Below are 19,426 nucleotides of genomic sequence, written 5' to 3'. Positions count from 1 at the left end.
TAGCCACAACTGAGGTTAAAATTTGGCCCTCTGCCTCAATTGAAAACCAGAGTGCCAGATCGTCAGCTGGGGTGTAACTCAAAACACCTGCACTGGAGTCAATAGAGCTGTGTCCATTCACACCAGCTGAGGATCTGGCCCTTTTGAAGCCAGGCACTGCAGGGCCCGGGCTCATCCGGCCTGTGTAACAGTCTATGGTATCATACGCCAACTGGAGCTTGGGCGCGATCAGGAGGGCGACCACATTTTGGAGTCGGTTTTCCAGGACAGAACAATCACACCACGGTGCCACGCCATGTGGTCGCAGCACCTGCATCACAGCCCCACAGTGTCGCCTCCGCGCATCGGGAGCTGATGGGCCATCTCCCGATGAAGAAACCGAGCTCTGGGCCCAGAGTGAGGCCGCACTGTCAGCGTAGCCATGTCACCACGTCTTGCCACACCTAATGCCTCCAAACGTGGCAGCCCAAGTCATTCGCTGCACCAGCCTGGTCCCTGCACCAATGATCTCCTAAGCGCCTGGATGAAACCGGGCACCTCTCTGGAGGTTTACATGGATGGCTGCTGGGCAGCAACAAAACACGTGGGGCCAGGGCTACCCCACCCTCCTGTGGAGCTCGTGTGTCAGTGAACGTTCAGAGAGAAGAGCCGAGGAGAAGATGCAGATATACTGATGAGGCCTTTCCCCGTAAACGAACCACATTTCCCTGACTGGGGCCCGAAGAAAGATGTGGTCACATTACAAGGTGGGTCACAGATCCAGAGGAGGGGTGAGGAGGCTGCTATAGGGTTAGAGATTATATCAAGGAGAGGTTCTTCAGTGGGAGCTATGGGAGGTAGAACAGACCCCAGCAAGGGCAAAGAGAGCTGGGAGTATGCATGAGTGGATGGACAGATATTCTTGGCCTACTGCTCCCACTGAAATCCACTCTCGCTGGTTTCAAAAGAAAACGGGGCCTTTAGGGTTAGACCTGCTGCAAAGCTGGGCCCTCATGCCCAATGACACAGCCTGGGGTGACCCACCAGGTCACTCCCTTCCACTGGCATGTGTGTAGAACCTGCCTGGAGAACCCGCAAGGTGTCACAATGAGCCGCGGGCCAGCAGCTGGCGGCTAGGGAGCTGAGAGTGGCTTTGCAGCGAGTGGCAGTGAGGCCGCAGCAGGTGAGACTCAGCTAAGAGGCTTTCTCCTGAAATCCCTTGAAATGTAATCTTCAGGAGGAATTTAAAATGTTAAAGCTGAGTGAGCAGGTGGGCAGCTGGGGGCTTGTGATATTGAATCCTGCCTCAGCATGGGGGGCTAGACTAGGTGACCTCTCGAGGTCCCTTCTCCCCCTCCATCACCCTGGTGTAATATGACAAGGGCCCAGACAAGGAGGGCAGGCAGGTCTTTCTCTACCTTGTTTAAAACCCAGCAACAGACTCTGTCTAATCTCCTAACCCTGCCCAATATTGGGACAAAAGATTTTATATTCCCCGGGGAGTGTATTACCTTAGCAAGGACTCCACGGGCCGCTTGATGCCAGAGAGATCAGAGGGACAGACCCAGCAGAAGCATGGGCTGCCTCGGCTCCAGCCATGATGGATTTCATAGGAACTCAGGACTGAAAGGCACCTCCTGGATCACTGTGGCTTGTCCCCTGAAAGCCTCATACAATCCCACGCTCCGTTCCTCTTGGACTTGCCCACTGGCAGGGATGGCAGTATGCAGGGCGCTCCATTGCGCTGTCCCCAGGCTCAGCGGTGGTTGCAGCAGGAGTTTGGTTTCAAACACTGAACTGTACTGGGCTTTGTCTGGGGCATCTCATAGTTACTGGCACTCTAGCTGCATTGACACAAGGCAAATGCTGCAAGAAATGATTTTGCACCATTCCGGCATTCAGTGCTTCCTCTGGGAGTGTGGCATTGCCATGTGCTTGGAGAGAAGGGCGAATTCCTGTGGTCCCCTTTCCCATCCCCTGCTGGCAGGAAGGGGGCGACTCCAGGCCCTGGTCTGATCACTCATTGCTCCCTGCGTTGATTGGCCATGTCCAGGCAGTGCTCCTGGGATTGGCATGCCACTCACTCGCAAGGGGGGCAGAGCCCTGATAAGACCCGCCAAGTCCAGACCCACACGGCTCGAGCAGCAGAGGTGGAGTGTGGCTGGATTTTGGTGGCACGCACGTATGTGTTAATGGGATTTGTTGCACCCTCCCTGGTGCTGGGCAATACCATGTAACATTATGCAAAGACCATTCAGCCAGTGACAAACTCCTCCAACGTGGTAGCTTCCTTAGTTTGTTCAATGGCTTAGAGTGCATTGCAAGGATTTTACTTCAGAGCTTATAGACACAACAGGTCCCCTCCCCAAACCACACCCACCATTAACTATGGCCTACTACAGCTGGTTACAGCTTGAGAGATGAGATGAGCCCCACATCATGCTTTGGAAGGCAACAGACTGTGGGACCAGATAACTGAGTCCAGAGCTGGGGGCCTCTCACTGGCAATGCCCAATGCCAAGGCATCTGGATCCAGCAACCGCCAGCCGAAGCACCCCTCGTGCTATAGGGTGAGGGCCATAAGACAAAAGGCAGTTTTGTTCTGTGGTTTCACGTAAGTGCCCAGAAGCCTTCGGCCACGTGGTCAACCCAGAGAATGACCATCACATGAGTCAGGCAAGAAAGGGCCCTGGCTGATCAGCAGGGTCACTGGTCCTAGCAGCAGGTAGAGGATATAAACATACTGAGGCCTTAGCCCCAACTTCATTTTATGCTGCTGTTTGCCCCTCCCCCAGCATTTCGATAGCTGCCCATGTCTTGGTGGAGCAAAGAAGAGGAGGAGGAGGAAGAGAAGGAGATGGCAGAGGAGGAGGCCGAAGAGCTGGGAGTGGTAGAAGAGGACACAGAGGAAGAGAACGTAGTCTCCTACATCCCCCTTTCTCCTCAGACGTCCAACACAGAGCAGGTCCAAGAGCTGAACAAAGCAGAGGAGAACTGGTTCTGGAGCTGGCTCTCGCCATTCTCCATCTTCTCCGGGTTGACCACGGTGGCAGACAGGTACCGGCACTGGGAATCTGGGAGCAGGCCGTGCTCTGCAGAGGGTGACCCACCTGGGGGAAAAGAGGGGAGCCGGCAGCAGTGCTGGTGTGCCTCACACCTACAGTAGGGGAGATGTTACTACAATGGCATGACAGCTTGGGAGGTGTCCCTCCAAGTCCTCTAGTGAGGCCAGAGGATCACTCCAACCTGCCACCATTTTCTAAATTCCCTGGAGGCTGAAGTCCTCTGTTCCCAGCTCATGCACAGCACCAGTGGAAGCGTCCCGCACACTGGGCCATCAGTTGTGGCCAGGCTGCTCCAGAGGGACTGTTTGCATGACCTGCTCCATCCACTGAGACGGATCATTATCAATGCCAGGTCTCTAAAATGCCAGGTCTCTAAAATGAACTAGAGCTGTGCAAAGCCCTGGGGATGAACTAGAGCTGGGCAAAGAAACAATTTTTCAGTTCAGTGGCTGACCCAAACCACTGGAAACCAGTTTGTTGCGGGGCAACCCTGGGGCTTTTTTAAAAAAACTTGTTAAATATAAAATTGCGGTGAAATGTTTTTAAAAAGACATTTTGCATTAAAAAAAATCTAACTGTTCTAACGCAAAAAATGTCGAAATAAAATGTTTTGATTTGGGGGGAATTTTTTCCCCCTTTTTTCTTTTCTGTTTTTAACTGAAACAATTTGACAAATTTAACCCAAAGTCATAGAATGTTTCAGTCGTCTCAAGTCTGCATTTTTTGACAGAGAAATTTTTGGCAGAAAAATGTTATCGAACTGTGACTTTGGAATACCGTGGTGAGAGTTTTCGTGTTATGGACACTTACCCACTACAAGTGGGCCTGAGACTGGCGATAACTCGTTCCATTCAGACCATATCACAACCTTCACATGGGTGATGACTTTCAATCACTGCTAACATGGACTGGATTGAAAATGGTGACCTAGAGATGAAACAGGCAACCTCCAGTTACTTCAGTACTGATCCCTACAGCCTGCCAGTGTTGTGTGTGTAACAGATATAAAGAGCAACACTATACTTTCAGCCTAAATTAGTTATATTAAAGGAAACAACAAATCAAGAAAGAACAAAAGAAAAGTCTCCATATGAGAGCACCATCTGTGCATCTCCTCTGGAATCTGCTGCTTCATTTCTGCCTCCCAAAATGTCAGCAGAAAGAATCAGTGCTCAGAAAGCCAAGTCCGAGATGGCTTCCAGACCGGCACTGGTGCAATCGCTGCCTAAATAGTGTGTCCATTTCTGGTGTCCACAATTCAGGAAGGATGCTGATAAATTGGAGATGGTTCAGAGAAGAGCCATGAGAATGATTAAAGGATTAGCAAACATGCCTTACAGTGATAGACTCAAAGAACTCAATCTATTTACCATAGCAAAGAGAAAGTTAAGGGGTGACTTGATTCCGGTCTATTAGTAGCTACATGGGGAACAGATATTTAATAGTGGGCTCTTCATAGAATCATAGAATATCAGGGTTGGAAGGGACCTCAGGAGGTCATCTACTCCAACCCCCTGCTCAAAGCAGGACCCCCAATCTAGCAGAGAAAGGTCTAACATGGCTGGAAGTTGAAGCTAGACAAATTCAGACTGGCAATAACTGTGAGGGTAATTAACCACTGGAACAATTTAACAAGGGTCCTCCTGGTGGATTCTCCATCACTGACAAATTTTAAAACGAGATGGGCTGGTTTTCTAAAAGCTCTGCTCTAGGAATTATTTAGGGGCAGTTCTCTGGCCTGTGTCATACAGGAGGGCAGACTAGATGATCACACTGGCCCCTTCTGGCCTTTGAATCTATGTACCACATCCAGTCCCCTAGTTTGTCTCCCACTTTACTCCTATGCCCCTTCAGGCCAGTATTCTTCCTGAGGAGGAAGGCAGGGGAGGATTTCCTTCCCAGCATATCAATGGCATTCCTTCATCAGCAGACCAGGTTAGCTATTGGGCAGTGCAAGGCTCGCCCTTGCTTCCTAAAAAAGCTGGTGAGGCTTGTTCTGAAGGCATCCGTATCTTAACATCAGAGCAGGAGCTTGGATCAGAGGGTAAGAATTTAGCAAGCAGGTCAAAATGTGGGTTCAGAAACCTAACCTAGGAACGTGAGACTTGCCAGACCCCTGTCCCAGATCTCTCTGGTTTCCTCCTGGATTGACTAGACCCTTGATCTATCTCCACCTACTCTAGTGCCCTGTCCCCAAGTGTCCACTACCGGATGCTTCAAGGAAGGTGATCGTCTGATCAATTGTACCATGCTGTCCAAAGGCAACATTTCTTCCTTTGTCTTGCAGGTCAGCAGCTGTCACCCCTGAAGGAGGTTTAATGTTTTATTTTCTTAGCTTGCATAATGAATGTTATTAGTCATCTGAAATCTAGCCAGCCATTTAAAAACATGTGTCATTTCATCACCTTGAAATGGACGTCTCTTAAACTTGCCACACCTGTGGCTACAATCAGTGTCATCCTGCAGGGCTGGGGAGAGAGACTAGCCGCACAGCAGAAGCCATGAGGACTTCCTCTCATCTCCCTTTTCCCTCCTAGGAAGAGATCTCCGCAGGAGCCCATCTGTTGCCGGCTGGACAAGAAGAGGCCCCCCGGCAACACATGCTCCGAGTGCGAGATCCTGTTCTGCAGGAAGTGTGAGGTGCTGCACTACAACCCGAGGTTCATAGAGCACTGCATCCTGGGCCATGGCAAGGAGGAGCCAGAGGGCAGGCGCTCGGGCCTCCTCAGCCCCATTCTGAGCGCAGGTGGGTTGAACAAAGAGCTGATGGGCTGGGATTTGACTTTGTGAAGCACTGCTAGGCATACCGGGTGCATGGGCTCCAACCTGCCTCGTGCTGCAGGCATGGCATCGGGCTAGCCCAGGTATGTCAGGGCCTTACGCAGAGGATCCGTGTGCTTCCCCTTTACCCCCATCTCAAAGTAGATCCCCCCTCTTGCCCTCCCCCTTCCCTACATCAGTCACTTCCCGTCCCTTTGCCCCCATTCTCCCCTTCCTCTTGCTAAGGAGTGGAACCCAAGCCAGCCTCCACGTGCAGTGCCTGAGAAACTCAGTGTGCATTGCACACCCTTCTCTGGGGTCTCCTTGCCTCCGAACCCGCCCGTCTCTTCCTGCAGCCCACACTGCTCCCAGAGCCCTGGGCTCTTCCAGCCAGCTGGCTTTCTCTCGCGGCAGAGCTCTTCCCAGAATCATGGCATCCCTCAAATGGTAACGCCCTCGCTAGCCACCTCTCCAGCTCCAATGCTGGCTGGAAGCTCAGCCTGCGTGTGGCGAAACATCAGCACTGAGGACGCACCGCTGATGCCAACATTGCACAGGGTTAGGGTTAGGGCCACAGTAGATTCCCAAGCTGGTGCAGCTGGCTGGGGGTTGGCACCTGCCCTGCGGCAGGGAGCAGCGTCTAGAGCAGCAGCAAAAGGAGATGGGGAAAGAGAGGCCGCTAGACCACTGACAATTAAACACGGAGAGGAGACTGAAAGTTACAGCATTCATCATTCAGGCTGTCAACCCCCCCCCATCATAACGTGTGATCGTCCCTTATTCCAGATTCCATCAACCTGGCTGTCGCTCCAGGGGGAACAGAAGATGAAGAAATGGAGAGAAAATGAAGTGGCAACTGTAATAATTCTCCTTTATTCCCCCATAAATCGCCTGACACCGCAGACATCTTGCATCCGCATTCTTGCTCCTAAAAGAAGGTGAGGGGCTGCCTGCCTGAGGACGTGTCTATCTGGCCCGTGCCCTCAGTGGTCTTCCGCAGCACACAAGAGCCTTTCCCGTAGGACTGGTTGAAAATTAGCCATTGGAACGTTTTCTCGATGGAAAATGGGGCGTTTCCATTAAACAAAAATGTCTGCAGAAAGCATCTGGTTTTACTCAAACCAATTGGGTGTGTCACTGCAAATGCAAAAATCTGAACATTTGGGACCAAACAACAAATTTATTTTTTGTTTTTTTTTGAATTTCAACAGGCTTTGGCCAAAACGAACAAACAAACAAACAAAAAAAGTTTGGTTGGCAGCATTTTCAGCCAAAATTTTGTGGGGTTTGGTTGCCAAAAATTGAGACATTTTTCAGTTTGGGGCTTTGGGGGTTTTTTTTGACAAAAAGTCAAAAATTTCCACCCAAAAACCCTCCCAGCAAACCCATACATTCTCCAACCAGCTCTCCCCTTGCCAGCCCCACCCCACGGAAGAGAAAAGCAATGCAGGGGGTTTCTTATACACCTCAGACCAATACCTCCACCTCCTCCTCTTCCCCGCTGGCATCTGAATGCTACATATAATAATAAGGGTATAATACAGATTGCATTAGCGACCCAAAAAGGTGACAGGCACTTTCCAACCGGAGACAGAGACAGTCCCTGGATGTGGAGCATGGAAAAAAAATCCCAAGGATGCCGAGGGATTATTCAGGGAGATAAAAAGGGCTGCAACGAAGAGTAACGGGGTGCAAGAGGCTAGGGTAGAGTCTGTTGGTGGAGGAAGGCATTTGGCAGTGGACGGAGATACATACATGCCGTACAGCCAGTGCTGGGAGTGGAGAAGGGCTTTGGATCCAAACAAGCGTCTTTCCATTGGCTGCAGTGGACTTTGGATCTAGCCCCAGGGTTTTCTGTGACTGGCACCCCTTCAACCTCCACTCACTGATAATTCCCCCCATCAGTCCCGTTTCCACGGACCGGCCATCAGCATGGGTCACGTGTGTACTGGGGAGCGTCTGAAATTCTCCCACCATTAGTCTAGCGCTGGTGTAACCTCTCCCAGTGCTAGCAGTGATGGGAGCACTAGCCTGGGTTGGCTGCTCGTGTACCAGACTTAGCTGACACCAGTGGCTGGCGTGGAATAGCTCAGCCACGGCTGATCACACAGGTAGCACCGCACTGCTGACAGATCACGGGGGGAAGATTTCAGAAAATCCTAAGCGTAGACACACCCTGACTTGGAGAGCAGAGTGGGGAGGGGTAGCTCCGTGGTTTGAGCATTGGCCTGCTAAACCCAGGGTTGTGAGTTCACTCCTTGAGGAGGCCATTTAGGGATCTGGGGCAAAAATTGGGGATTGGTCCTGCTTTGAGCAGGGAGTTGGACTAGATGACCTCCTGTGGTCCCTTCCAACCCTAATCTTCTATGGTTCATTAGAGCCACTCATCAGTTGGTCAGGGAGGCTGAAATTCACCGGTGTAGAAGGCCTACACACCCCTTAAATCCCAGTCAAACCCCCAAAATAGGGTGGTGCATAACCCTTGTGCTTGTTGTGACAGATGCTATTTCGCCAGGTGCTCGGGGATTGAACCAGGGCCCCAGAATAGTTTTCTCATCCTGCAAAAAAATTTGAGATTTGAACGTTTTTTCCCATCCTGCATGGAGACAAAAAAGTCAAAAATCTTCAAAATTTTTATGACCTTAAAATCTTGGGGGGCGGAAATCAGTTTGGGTCAATTGAAATATTTCACTTCAATCATTTTGAAACGTTTCATTTTGTTTCGACCTTCCTCCCCCACCCCCACTACAATGAGCTGAAATTGCCAAACCAAAAATTGTTTCAAACTGGGAAACCAAAACTTTGCATTTCAAAACCATTGCAACGGGACAGTTCGACAATTTCAAACCTTTGTTTTCCAACACTGGCTTGAGCCAGGAGCTTCTTGAAAACTGACCCTTTCCCGCCATCGACAATTCCTGAGGAAAAACATTTTGTCAAAAAATTCCCCACCAGCTCAACTCCAGAGCAAAAACCATGAGCTGCTCCAGCGCAAGCTAGAGAGCCAGGCTCTGTACCTCGGGCTGGAGGACCCATGTCATCTGTGGACTGGGCAAGACACACACACTGACCGGTGGGTTACATTGGCCCTCTGCAAAGGGGTCAATTTCAGCCCAAGGAAATTGTGGTCACATTGTGTGTATGAGCATGTGTGTGAGAGAGAGATTCTCCCATGCTTTTCTCTGCTACCTGGAGTTCTGAATTTTTGTTCCTCAAGAAGGTCTTCACCCTCCCTAGGACTCAGTTACTTTCATGTAGGTGCAGTAGCAAGTTAAAAGCCGCAGAGCAGTGATCTGAGAATAGGGGTGCAGTTTAAGGGGTGCTAATTGGATAGCAGGTGAAGCGCCACTAGGAAGCCCAGAGGGGGGGCACTTGGGTTCTGGCTGATGAAGGCACAAGAAAAGCTGAGGTCTCTAATCAGAAAGAGACAAGCTGAGTTTTTCTCTCTGTGCAGCACTCTTTGGCCCATGCTAGCAGGGGGAATTGTTGATAGCCAAGGTCCAGCAGCTGTGCGGATAGGCTGTAAATTAGATGCCTAAAACTAGAACAAGGAGGAGTCCGGTGGCACCTTAAAGACTAACAGATTTATTTGGGCGTAAGCTTTCATGGGTAAAAAAAACCCACTTCTTCAGATGCACGGAGTAAAAACTACTTAACTCTAGACTACGGACCTTTTCTGGGGTCATGTGTTAAAACATGACGGTGCCATGATCTCCTTATGTGCACAGGACCAAGCTGTGTTATAGCCATGTTGCAGCCCTGGGATTTATACATTTGCTGGTGTAGATGCACCCATCGTCCCTGTCGGGAGAATGGCAGGCTCTGGTTATTGCAGATCTCACAGCTGAATAGACAATTCTCAACCACAGAAGACAAAATGCTACTGTAAGTGCTTGTCTCTGGACCAGCCACATGCACTGGTCTGATGGGACCAGGCTGTCTCCTGTGGCAGATGGCACCCGATTCATCTACCAGCCATTTCCAGCTCCTCCTCTCCCCAGTCCTCGTCAGGCTGTCTCCTATGGTGCCCGATTCACAACTACTCTACTTGCTTTTCTCCTCTATCCTCTGCCGTCACCAAACGGTGTCCTCACTCATGCTTGGTGACATTCCTCCTAAGCGCGTGGCCCTCTGATCTCAGGGGGACGCTCCCAAAGCGCAGTCAATGAAGTGCTCATTAATCTGAAGCCACCCTTCCAATCCCACTGACCAGCGGAAGGAAGGAGGAGTGTACTCTGTCTTTTCCACCACTCGCCCTCCAGAACCTCCTGTCTGCCGCACAGGTGCTAGTGGGTCTGTGCTCCTCTACCAACCATTTCAAGCTCCCCCTCTCCCCAGTCCTCGTCAGTGGTGGCAGCATGAATTGACCTGCTTCAGGACTGTTTCACTCCCTTCAACAGGGTTCTGCTTCCAGCTAGAAACTTAATGTTCCGAAGATCACCGCACTCCCCAAGGAATTTTTTGCCTTGGATGGGGTGGATTTTTCAAGCCCTGCTTGTTTCAGTGGTCTTGGGTCTTGCAACACTGAAAGAGCTGCGAGGTGCTCATCATATCTCTTTGTTCCCACACAACCGCAACCCGTGCTAGAAGGGCAGGAAAGAGATTTATAAACAGGCAACTTCCGACCTTCTATATTTGCTCGTATATTTTTCTAGTTGCCTAGCAGGCTGAAATGCCTTCAGCTCCCTGGTTGGAATAGAATCACCCTGCCTGCCTGTAGGTATCCTGATGCCATGGATCTGGTCCCAGGTGAGCAGATGAGTTCCAGGGATATTAGCATAGCAGGTGTCTGGAAGCTCATCCATTTGCTGGAAGAACTCCAGGTCTAGCTATTAGGTGCTTGGATGCCACAAAGCTAGGTTTCTGGCTGAGAGATGAGCTCCAGAGCTGGCAGCAGATGGCTAGATAGCATGAAGCCAGCCATTTAAGTTAGGGACTTAATCTGAAGACACGTTAGTACTAGGCTGAGAACCAAATACTGGTTTTGCAATCTGGGCTCGGTGGGAATGCAGCACTGCCAAACCCAAGCATATGAAAAATAATGGATCGGGTCCAAAAGAATTCATGAGATTGGCATGAAAATCATGAGGTTTTTTTAATAATAAATATTGGGTTCTTTTTGTTTGCCTTCTGGTGTTTGAGCCTCTCTAGGATGCGCTTGCTTCATGTCTTTAAGATTTTCTCTGCAATCACAAGGACTAGAAACTTAATTTCTTTTCATTTCTTCTGACTTTCTTCTCTAAAGACCTGCCTCCAGGAGCTGAGGGTTTAAGAAGAACACCATTAATTGTGAACGCTGGCAACACGAGAATATGAATAGTTCCCCAGACACCTGCTCTCCTGCCCTGTAACAAAGCTTGCAGGATTACAGTGTCTAGTTTGGATCATTTGCTCAAAACCTCCATACATATAATGGACATTTTGTGGGCCATAGATTTAGCTTCACACGTTTTGGCTGCAACAGTGTAACCCTGCCCCCACCCCCAAGAACGAGTGTGCAAGGAGTTTGTGACTTGACACAGAATTGTACTCTGCTAGCCAACACCACATTGGGGAAGGAGGTCCGCGTGGCCGAAGAATCTCAAATATTCCTGCAGGCTCAGGAATGCTGCGTGCCTGACATACTCGGAGAAGCAAGGTCACGGAGGAGAAAAGACCCATTGTAAAATGGGCTCTGAGACAGGGCTGCCTGGTGGCTTGGAGCTTGCCGTATTGCATGAAGTATGAGCTCCATCCAGCCCAAGGAGCTAAGTTGGGAGGATCTCAGCATAGACAACTGGGGCAGTGCTAATTAGCAGGTACCCTGTGTATATTTCTTCTGTCCTATCCCAGAAGGGAGGTCAGGGGAAGCAGTTCCTTTTATTTTCCCTGCTACTTCTTGGACTTCATTGGAGAATCCTCCTCCTTCCATTTCTGCTTCCCCACTTTGATCCAGCTCATGTGATTCACTTATTGCTCAGGATCAACTCTACGATAACAAACCAGTGCATGTAGCCCAGCTCTCCTGAGCAGCCCTGCAATAACAAACCAGTGCATGGAGCCCACTGCTTTTGCGTAGCCCTACAATAACAAACCAGCATATGCTGCCCTGCACTCCAAGAACCACAAACCAGTCCGCATGTAGCCCAGCGCTTCTGAGCAACCCTAGGATAACAAACCAGTGTGTGCGGCCCAGCACTCTTGCATAACCATACAATAAAAAATCATTACATGCAATGGAGAAACAATATTTCAGCTCAGGAAGAGACTTCCATTTTAAGCTCCAGGGAGTTATTGTGAGTGACAGAGTGGAAAAATGGGGAAAACGGCCTGAAAACCCGCCTTCATCAGAGCCACATGCTCTGAATTAGACCCCTCCCTACTCCCCACTGAAGCTCAGAAATCCCTTCATTTCTCAGCAACCGTTTTGGACATTCCACAATGTTTGTTCTTGAGATGATTTTACAAGTAAGGAAGTGCACAGCTGCGGACAGTGTGCTGCCATGCGAACAATCCCAGAATGCACAGAGCCTGACCGCAGAACATTGCACCATGGGATGCCTTCCCAGAAAGCAGCCTGGTCTGTACTGGGCCCAGTCCTATTCAACATATTCATAAATGATCTGGAAAAGGGGGTAAACAGTGAGGTGGCAAAATTTGCAGATGATACAAAACTACTCAAGATAGTTAAGTCCCAGGCAGACTGCAAAGAGCTACAAAGGGATCTCACAAGACTGGGTGCCTGGGTAACAAAATGGCAGATGAAATTCAATATTGACAAATGCAAAGTAATGCACATTGGAAAACATAATCCCAACTATACATATAAAATGATGGGGTCTAAATTAGTTGTTACCACTCAAGAAAGAGATCTTGGAGTCATTGTGGATAGTTCTCTGAAATTATTCACTCGTGCAGCGGCAGTCAAAAAAGCCAATAGAATGCTGGGAATCATTAAGAAAGGGATAGATAATAAGACAGAAAATATCCGATTGCCTCTATATAAATCCATGGTAGGCCCACATCTTGAATATTGTGTGCAGATGTGGTCACCCCATCTCAAAAAAGATTTATTGGAATTGGAAGAGGTTCAGAAAAGGGCAACTAAAATGATGAGGGGTATGGAACGGCTTCAGTATGAGACTGGGACTTTTTAGCTTGGAAAAGAGATGACTAAGGGGGGATATGATAGAGGTCTATAAAATCATGACTGGTGAGGAGAAAGTAAATAAGGACGTGTTATTTACTCCTTGTCATAACACAAGAACTAGGGGTCACCAAATGAAATGAATAGGCAGCAGGTTTAAAACAAACAAAAGGAAGTGTTTCTTCACACAATGCACAGTCAACCTGTGGAACTCTTTGCCAGAGGATGTTGTAAAGGTCAAGACTATAACAGGGTTCAAAAAAGAACTAGATAAATTCATGGAGGATAGGTCCATCAATGGCTATTAGCCAGGATGGGCAGGGATGGTGTCCATAGCCTCTGTTTGCCAGAAGCTCGGAATGGGCGACAGGGGACGGATCACTTGATGATGACCTGTTCTGTTCATTCCCTCTGGGGCACCTGGCACTGGCCACTGTCGGAAGACAGGACACTGGGCTAGATGGAACTTTGGTCTGACCCAGTGTGGCCATTCTTATGGTTATCTGGAAAAAGCACAGTGCTTTGTGGATGTTTGATTCACAGGGAAGTGCCTCAAACCAGCATAAACAAAGCACGGGGAGGCACCCTTCGGCTGTGGTTATTCTGCTTTAGTTATAGTGGAAGAACATGCTCTGTAGAAAAGATCTTATATAGCTCAGCAGCCTTTTAGCTCTGCAGTTAGCAAGATCCCATTCTGCCTTGAGCCTAGATGTTTATCTAGCACCATCTTGCTCTAATCACAGCATCCTAACAGCGCTCCCTGACGAAGGAATGGGTCCTTGCTGTAAAAGCAAGTGACAGGCGAGGAACAGCGAGCTCTGCTCATTGCACCGCCCTCGTTAACACAATTGGAGCCCATCTGTGGGAAAGGATAAGCACTTTTCTCACTAGACAGTGGGACCTGCATGGAGGTGAATGGCACAGCCTGACCACAAGGTCATAGATACAATCACAGATCGAGTGCTAGGGAAAAACCCCTTCACAAACGACCCCCATCCAAGTGTCAGTCCTTATAGAAGCGGTTAAGAGTCTGGCAGTGCCTTGCGTTTGTACAGCGCCTCGCACAATGGGGTTGTGGTCCATGATGGAGGCTCCCAAGTGCTATGATAATACAAATAAAGTATTACCAGAACCCCTGAAACATACAGCTAGGGGCAGGCTCACCTCCAATCAGGGCTGGAATCAGCACCCTTTACTATCAACATCTTGCCTCCTGCCTTGCTAAGTACCTCCAGTGACCAGAGAAGAGGACACATTGTTTAATAGTTAGCGTAGGGGCGTGGGTTTTGGTTCTATTCCCGGTTCTGCCACAGACTTGCTGTGTGGCCTTGGTCAAGTCACCTTATCTTTGGGTGCCCCGTTTCCCCTTTTCTAGAATGCGCCGAGCAATACCCACCTCCCTCCTGGGATTGGGGGGCCTTGTAGGATTCAGTCACTAAGATGTATCAGGTGCTCTGCGGTCCTTGGATGGAGATGGGGAGTGTCTGTAGCTCAGCCTTGGTCTAATTCCAACACTGCGTGAGATCCTATTTGTCCTTCATCAAATGAGGCGAATCCATGCCACCTCCGGGAATATGCCCTTTTGTTAGCAATTCCACGTCTGATTTCCCTGAAGTCCGGGGAGCTGCCATCCTTTATGATTAACATGCTTGGGCTTTCTTCCCAGCCTCTCTTATCTGAAGAAGAAATTCCTTCCCAGCCCTTTCATAGACCTGTGATTGTTCTGTTCTTTCCCCCTATCTATCTCCCCCACGGCCACTGGGAGCTGGTGGAGGTTAGGCTAGGGGGCCAGATCCCTCTGCGGGGTAAGTTGTTTGAGCTCTGTGGAGTTGGAGCAGGAATGAACTCGGCCCACCCTGCCCTCCGCACGTATTGCGACACCTTCCGCATTGTTCTGCGCTTTATATCCTGTCCCCCGCCAACATACCTGGGTGTCAGTAGGCAGCAAACAAAACACACCACTGGCCTGTTACAACACGAAGAAAAACAAACAGGGGCAGATGCCCCTTTGTCTCTTCAGTAATGGGGGAGGAGTGACTCCTTAGCCAGAGCCGGTGTGGGCTAGGAAGTGGTCAATATTGTGTCTCACCAGCTCATCCCCAAACAAAACTGGCATCACCCAAGCACTGCCGCTATGGACGGCCACAAGTTAATCCTCCATGGTCCTTATTTCAGCTCTGGAGGAAAAGGAAATTAACGATCCACAATGCTGGAAGAAATCCTTGCTAATCGGGGGCCTGCTCTTGTGAGGTGAGGCCCTTTAATCCTCAGTGAAGGATCGCATCCCAAGGCAGGAGCAGGCCCTTATTTAGTATAATGCCCTTCATACACACCGTAGCCCGAAATGCTTACACAGTTAAACCAGCTCTTCATTGTAGGGACTGGGTTTTAGTACAGGGAAGAGGCAGCTGAGCAGTTGGTGGCCGGGGTGAAAAAAAGCCCCTGGGAAATCTGCATGATCTGTTGTTGTGCCAGTTGCAATTTGAACAATCAAAGCTGGTTTCGACAGCTACGGATGAAAAGCTTCTAACAGGTGCCTGCGACAATCAGATCAGAGGGAAACTTTTCCCCGCCCCTGGAAAATAACCCACTTTGTGCCTTTATTGGGAACACTGCATTTCATCCTACTTTGGTCCAAAACAGTCTCCAGGATTCCACTAACAAAGCCAGCCCACTCCATTCCCTTGCTGGCAGCTAATCTGTTAAAATAAACTCAGCAATGCCAGCCGCAAACATTCGAAAGAAATCAACAACCCATACGCCTTCCAAATAAATCTTGAGATTGGCTTAAAAATCAAGAGATTCCTTTTATTTGTATTTTGAGCTTTTTAGAGTTCACTGCGGTCACATTCTCAAGCTTTTCTCTGCAGCAAGAAAGGCTAGAAACTTGCACTTGTTTTTACATGAAAGCTGAATTTCTCACAAATATCACATGCCTCCAGGAGCAGGGGGCTTTAAGAAAAAACATCAGCCGGTGTGAGACCTGGCAATATTGTGAGCTAAGGGTGAGATGCCCGGAGCTGCCTAAGCGATGGGATACCCAGATCCCATTCATTGCAATAGTCCCTCTGATTGAGGGAGTACAGTCACTATCAGTTAGCAAGGTTCACAACAGAGATACCTGAGGTATCACCTTGTTCCCCATGCTTCAGCAGAGGGCTCAAGCTGGCATGATAAATGTGAAGGGGTGACTGGTACAGCATTCTCCGAGAAGGCTGGAGGACTCTGGAAATTGCTCTCCTACCAGAGTCAACCCAGCCCAATTCGATGGTCTTCTGGGCAAGCAGTGGAAGACGCCGGTTTGAGAGGCTTTGGAGAAAGGGCCAAGGAACTGGGATTTGGTTTTTATATGGGAAAGGCCTTACCCTACATTGTTATCAAATCCTTTAATTCCTGCCCAGGAGTGCCCTCTGCTGGACCAAACCAGGAGGCCAGGCTGCTTTAAGAGCTGCTTAAATCAGCAAAACTGGAGAGCCACACACACTGCGAGAGAAAGCTGGAGAAGCAGGATGTAAAGGGAGCTGGAAGCCAGGAGACCTCCAAAGAGGGTGCGAGCCGGGACAGCTGCTGGTGAGGAGGCAGCTTTAGACAAGATTTCAAACGCTTTTGATGGCGGACTCCAGCAAAACATGTGTCCCCTTCTACTTCCGAGACATTCACTCACTTTCCCGGGGGCTCAGGAGTTGAGAGTCTGAAGTGTTCTTGAAAGAAAACAGGGCAATGTCTCTGCAGGCCCCTCTCCCAGCACAGGAACAAACCCTGCTGGGCAACTTCTGCAGCGTGGGCAGGATGCAAGCGTAGGGTTACCACTCTGGTTTCTTGATTTCCTGGGCTACCCAGGCCAGCTCCTGCTGAGGCATCCAGAAGAGAGACATCTCCAAGAAGATGGAGAGAATGTCGTAAATACAATCCCCAGAGACCAGGCAGAGAAATTCCCTAGCTGATCCATCTGCGTGATGTGGCCCCACCACTGAGCACCACATCACAGCCCAGTCTACGGCATTACCTGGGAAATCAATACACAATCACTGAATCGGCCAGGAGCCAAAGATGGAGCAGAGTTATTATGTCCCATGAGTCCAAACCACCCCCACCCTCCCACCCCCGCTATTTCGTCTATTTGCCCAGTCTAGATTTCGGTTTCCAGGAGCGTAGCTTTCACCATTGCCCTTAGGAGATTATGCTTCTTTTCAGATGCTCCCAGCTAATTCAGAAGCACAAGCCGACGATGTTTCAAAGGGTTTTAATTGGCGTGTGCAGTGTTTTGTGTTTACTTTCATGGCTACACAGACCACCTCCTCCACCAAGCAAACGGATGCCAGTCTAAACTGCTGTAATTTACAACTTCTTCTGGATCTCTCAGCAAGTTACAGTAGCCTACGCTAACCCCTGAATTTGGCCTGGAGAATGATCAGAGTTGTTCTCATCTGTCACCAAATGAACACAGCAAGATTAGAGCCACTGGAAAAACGGGGGGGAAATTCGCCAGTCATTTGGAAATTACGTTCCGTTTCGCAGGTTCAACGTGGGCCCATTCTCCCTTGGTTTGTTTGTTTTAATTGAAAACGTTCAATCTGCATTTGTCAGCTCCCCCCTTTTTTTCGGTAAATGGTCCAGTGGAAACCCCAGTTTGGGGTAAACGAAAAATGGCAATAGCAGGTTTGATAAAAATTCCCATTAAAAATATTGTGAAAAACAACATAAAAAGTATGTGGAAAAAGTCAACAGGGTTTTAGTTTTTAGAGTCTCCACCCCCCAAAACTTTTCATCTTACGGGAAATATGTTGGCATCTTTGGACCAAAAAACCCCTTCCAAATATGTTTAAAGTTTCAGCCATCTGGACCCTGGCACGTCAGGGTGGTAGTTCTGGGATTATCCAACCCTGCCAGGCTAAAGGGCCAGTCTCCTCCTGTTTGCAAGTGGAGATGTCTTTGAACTGAGAAGCTGGTCTGGTCTTCTCTAGAGCTCTGTAAAATGCCCATTTTAGCGCTTCTGCTTAGGGGGGGCCATGGGCTAATCCACTGAAGAACACGCAGGCCGGAGAGATCTGCCCACTGTTCATCTCAAGGTAGCGACTATCCCTGCTCACCTGTGCCAGTCAGTGGGATGGCTCCTGAGACAGGAGTTCAAGTAGGTCATTGGCAAGAGGCACCTGGGTGAAGGACCGACCTGGGAAGCTAAACATGTATCTAAATAAAAGCCCTCCCCATGGGGATCAGCCGCCATCTTTTCGATGCCATGTTCAGGGCCGTGTGGGAGATCAGAAGAGAGTCTGACTGGAATTCCCGCCCGAGCAGCCAATCCACGGCAGCTGGGCGGCCCATTTCCCAGTCGCCACCACCTGCAGCTTGGCCTGGTCGAACTTCCAGTATTGGTCGTCCCTGAAGAAGTAGACGAAGCCATCCTGCTGCGTCAGAGCGCCATTCACCCCGGCCGGGACCCCGTTCCAGTCCCTCAGGCTCCTGGGGTAGTAGCGCTCCACCTGCAGGGACTCCTCGCTCACCACGTAGTACTTGGGGCCCTTGAAGAGCACCAGGTGGCGGAGCTGCTGGAAATAGAGGGCCGCGTCGAGGTGGCGAGGGAGGTTGCTGGTGCTGCACTTCTGGGGGAATCCCGCCTCCAGGGCGGACCCTTTGTATCGCCAGCATCGGCCGCCTGGGGAGAAGCCAGAGACAAAGCTGTTTAGGATCGCTGCAGGGGGGAGGCTGTGTAGGGGCCAGGACACACAGAGGGGAAGTCAAGAGCCATGATCTATCGACAGCATTTTGACAATGACAAGAGAGAGACAGGGAGCTGGTTTCTCAAAGGTGTGTAGTTAATAAATACTACACAGCACGTTTCATCAGCCGATCTCAAAGCGCTTTACAAAGGAGCACAGCACCATTCCTGCAGTTTTACAGATGGGGAAACTGAGGCACAGAAAGGCAATGTGATTTTGCTCAAGGTCACCCAGCAGGCCCGTAGCAGAGCTGGGAATAGAACCCAGGTCTGCCGAGTCCCAGTCCAGTGCTCTATCCACTAGGCCACATGGGCAGGTCAAACAGGCACTTGGAGGAGGACAGATGGTGTTGTGGTTCAAGTGTAACACTGCACCCCAAGTGGGCTGCCGGCAGGAGGGATCTGGATCTAAAAGCAGGAGCCTTTCCTGCCAACCTAAATGACCCAAGGCTGCAGCAGGCTCGTCTGTGGCCCAGTACCACGCTGCGGGAGGTCCCACGCCCTGGGCTGTGATTCAGATCTGGGGCCAGCTCACCCGTGGTGAATCGCACAGAACTCAAATAAACCGCCTTGGAAGGATGAACACCTTGTGGACGGTGCCCATACCCAGCACCGCCCACCTTACTTTGCAAACCATAGCTACAAGAGGTCAGACCTGCCTGCCCTCATTCACCTCCGTGGGCATGGACCCTGAATCCTAATGCCTGCATTTGGTAGCAGACTCTTTCCGCAGACACACCCAGCCGCTCTGAGATCATGGGCAGAACTGGGGAAGAT

The 19,426-nt window shown here is 49.9% G+C and overlaps 2 protein-coding genes across 3 annotated transcripts in view; one reads left to right on the top strand and one right to left on the bottom strand.

The window, feature by feature from the left end:
- Positions 1-2,791: 2,791 nt before the first annotated feature.
- Positions 2,792-6,652, top strand: C17H17orf50 (chromosome 17 C17orf50 homolog). The gene is made up of 3 exons (XM_043531370.1): positions 2,792-3,036; positions 5,582-5,790; positions 6,591-6,652. The coding sequence occupies exons 1-3, from the start codon at positions 2,792-2,794 to the stop codon at positions 6,650-6,652; spliced, it is 516 nt and encodes a 171-aa protein (XP_043387305.1).
- A 9,065-nt stretch (positions 6,653-15,717) lies between these two features.
- MMP28 (matrix metallopeptidase 28) overlaps positions 15,718-19,426 on the bottom strand; it is a 43,761-nt gene continuing 40,052 nt past the window's right edge. For both annotated transcript variants that reach the window (XM_043531080.1, XM_037880736.2), the window contains one exon: positions 15,718-18,586. In XM_043531080.1, the coding sequence (XP_043387015.1) occupies positions 18,192-18,586 (395 nt within the window). In that variant the 3' untranslated portion in view covers positions 15,718-18,191. The remainder of the gene's footprint in view (positions 18,587-19,426) is intronic.

This window comes from Chelonia mydas, chromosome 17 (genome assembly GCF_015237465.2).
Source record: "Chelonia mydas isolate rCheMyd1 chromosome 17, rCheMyd1.pri.v2, whole genome shotgun sequence".
Classification (NCBI taxonomy): Eukaryota; Metazoa; Chordata; order Testudines; family Cheloniidae; genus Chelonia; species Chelonia mydas.
Note: the sequence above shows the minus strand (reverse complement) of the source record. Positions and strands in the feature narration are given on the sequence as shown.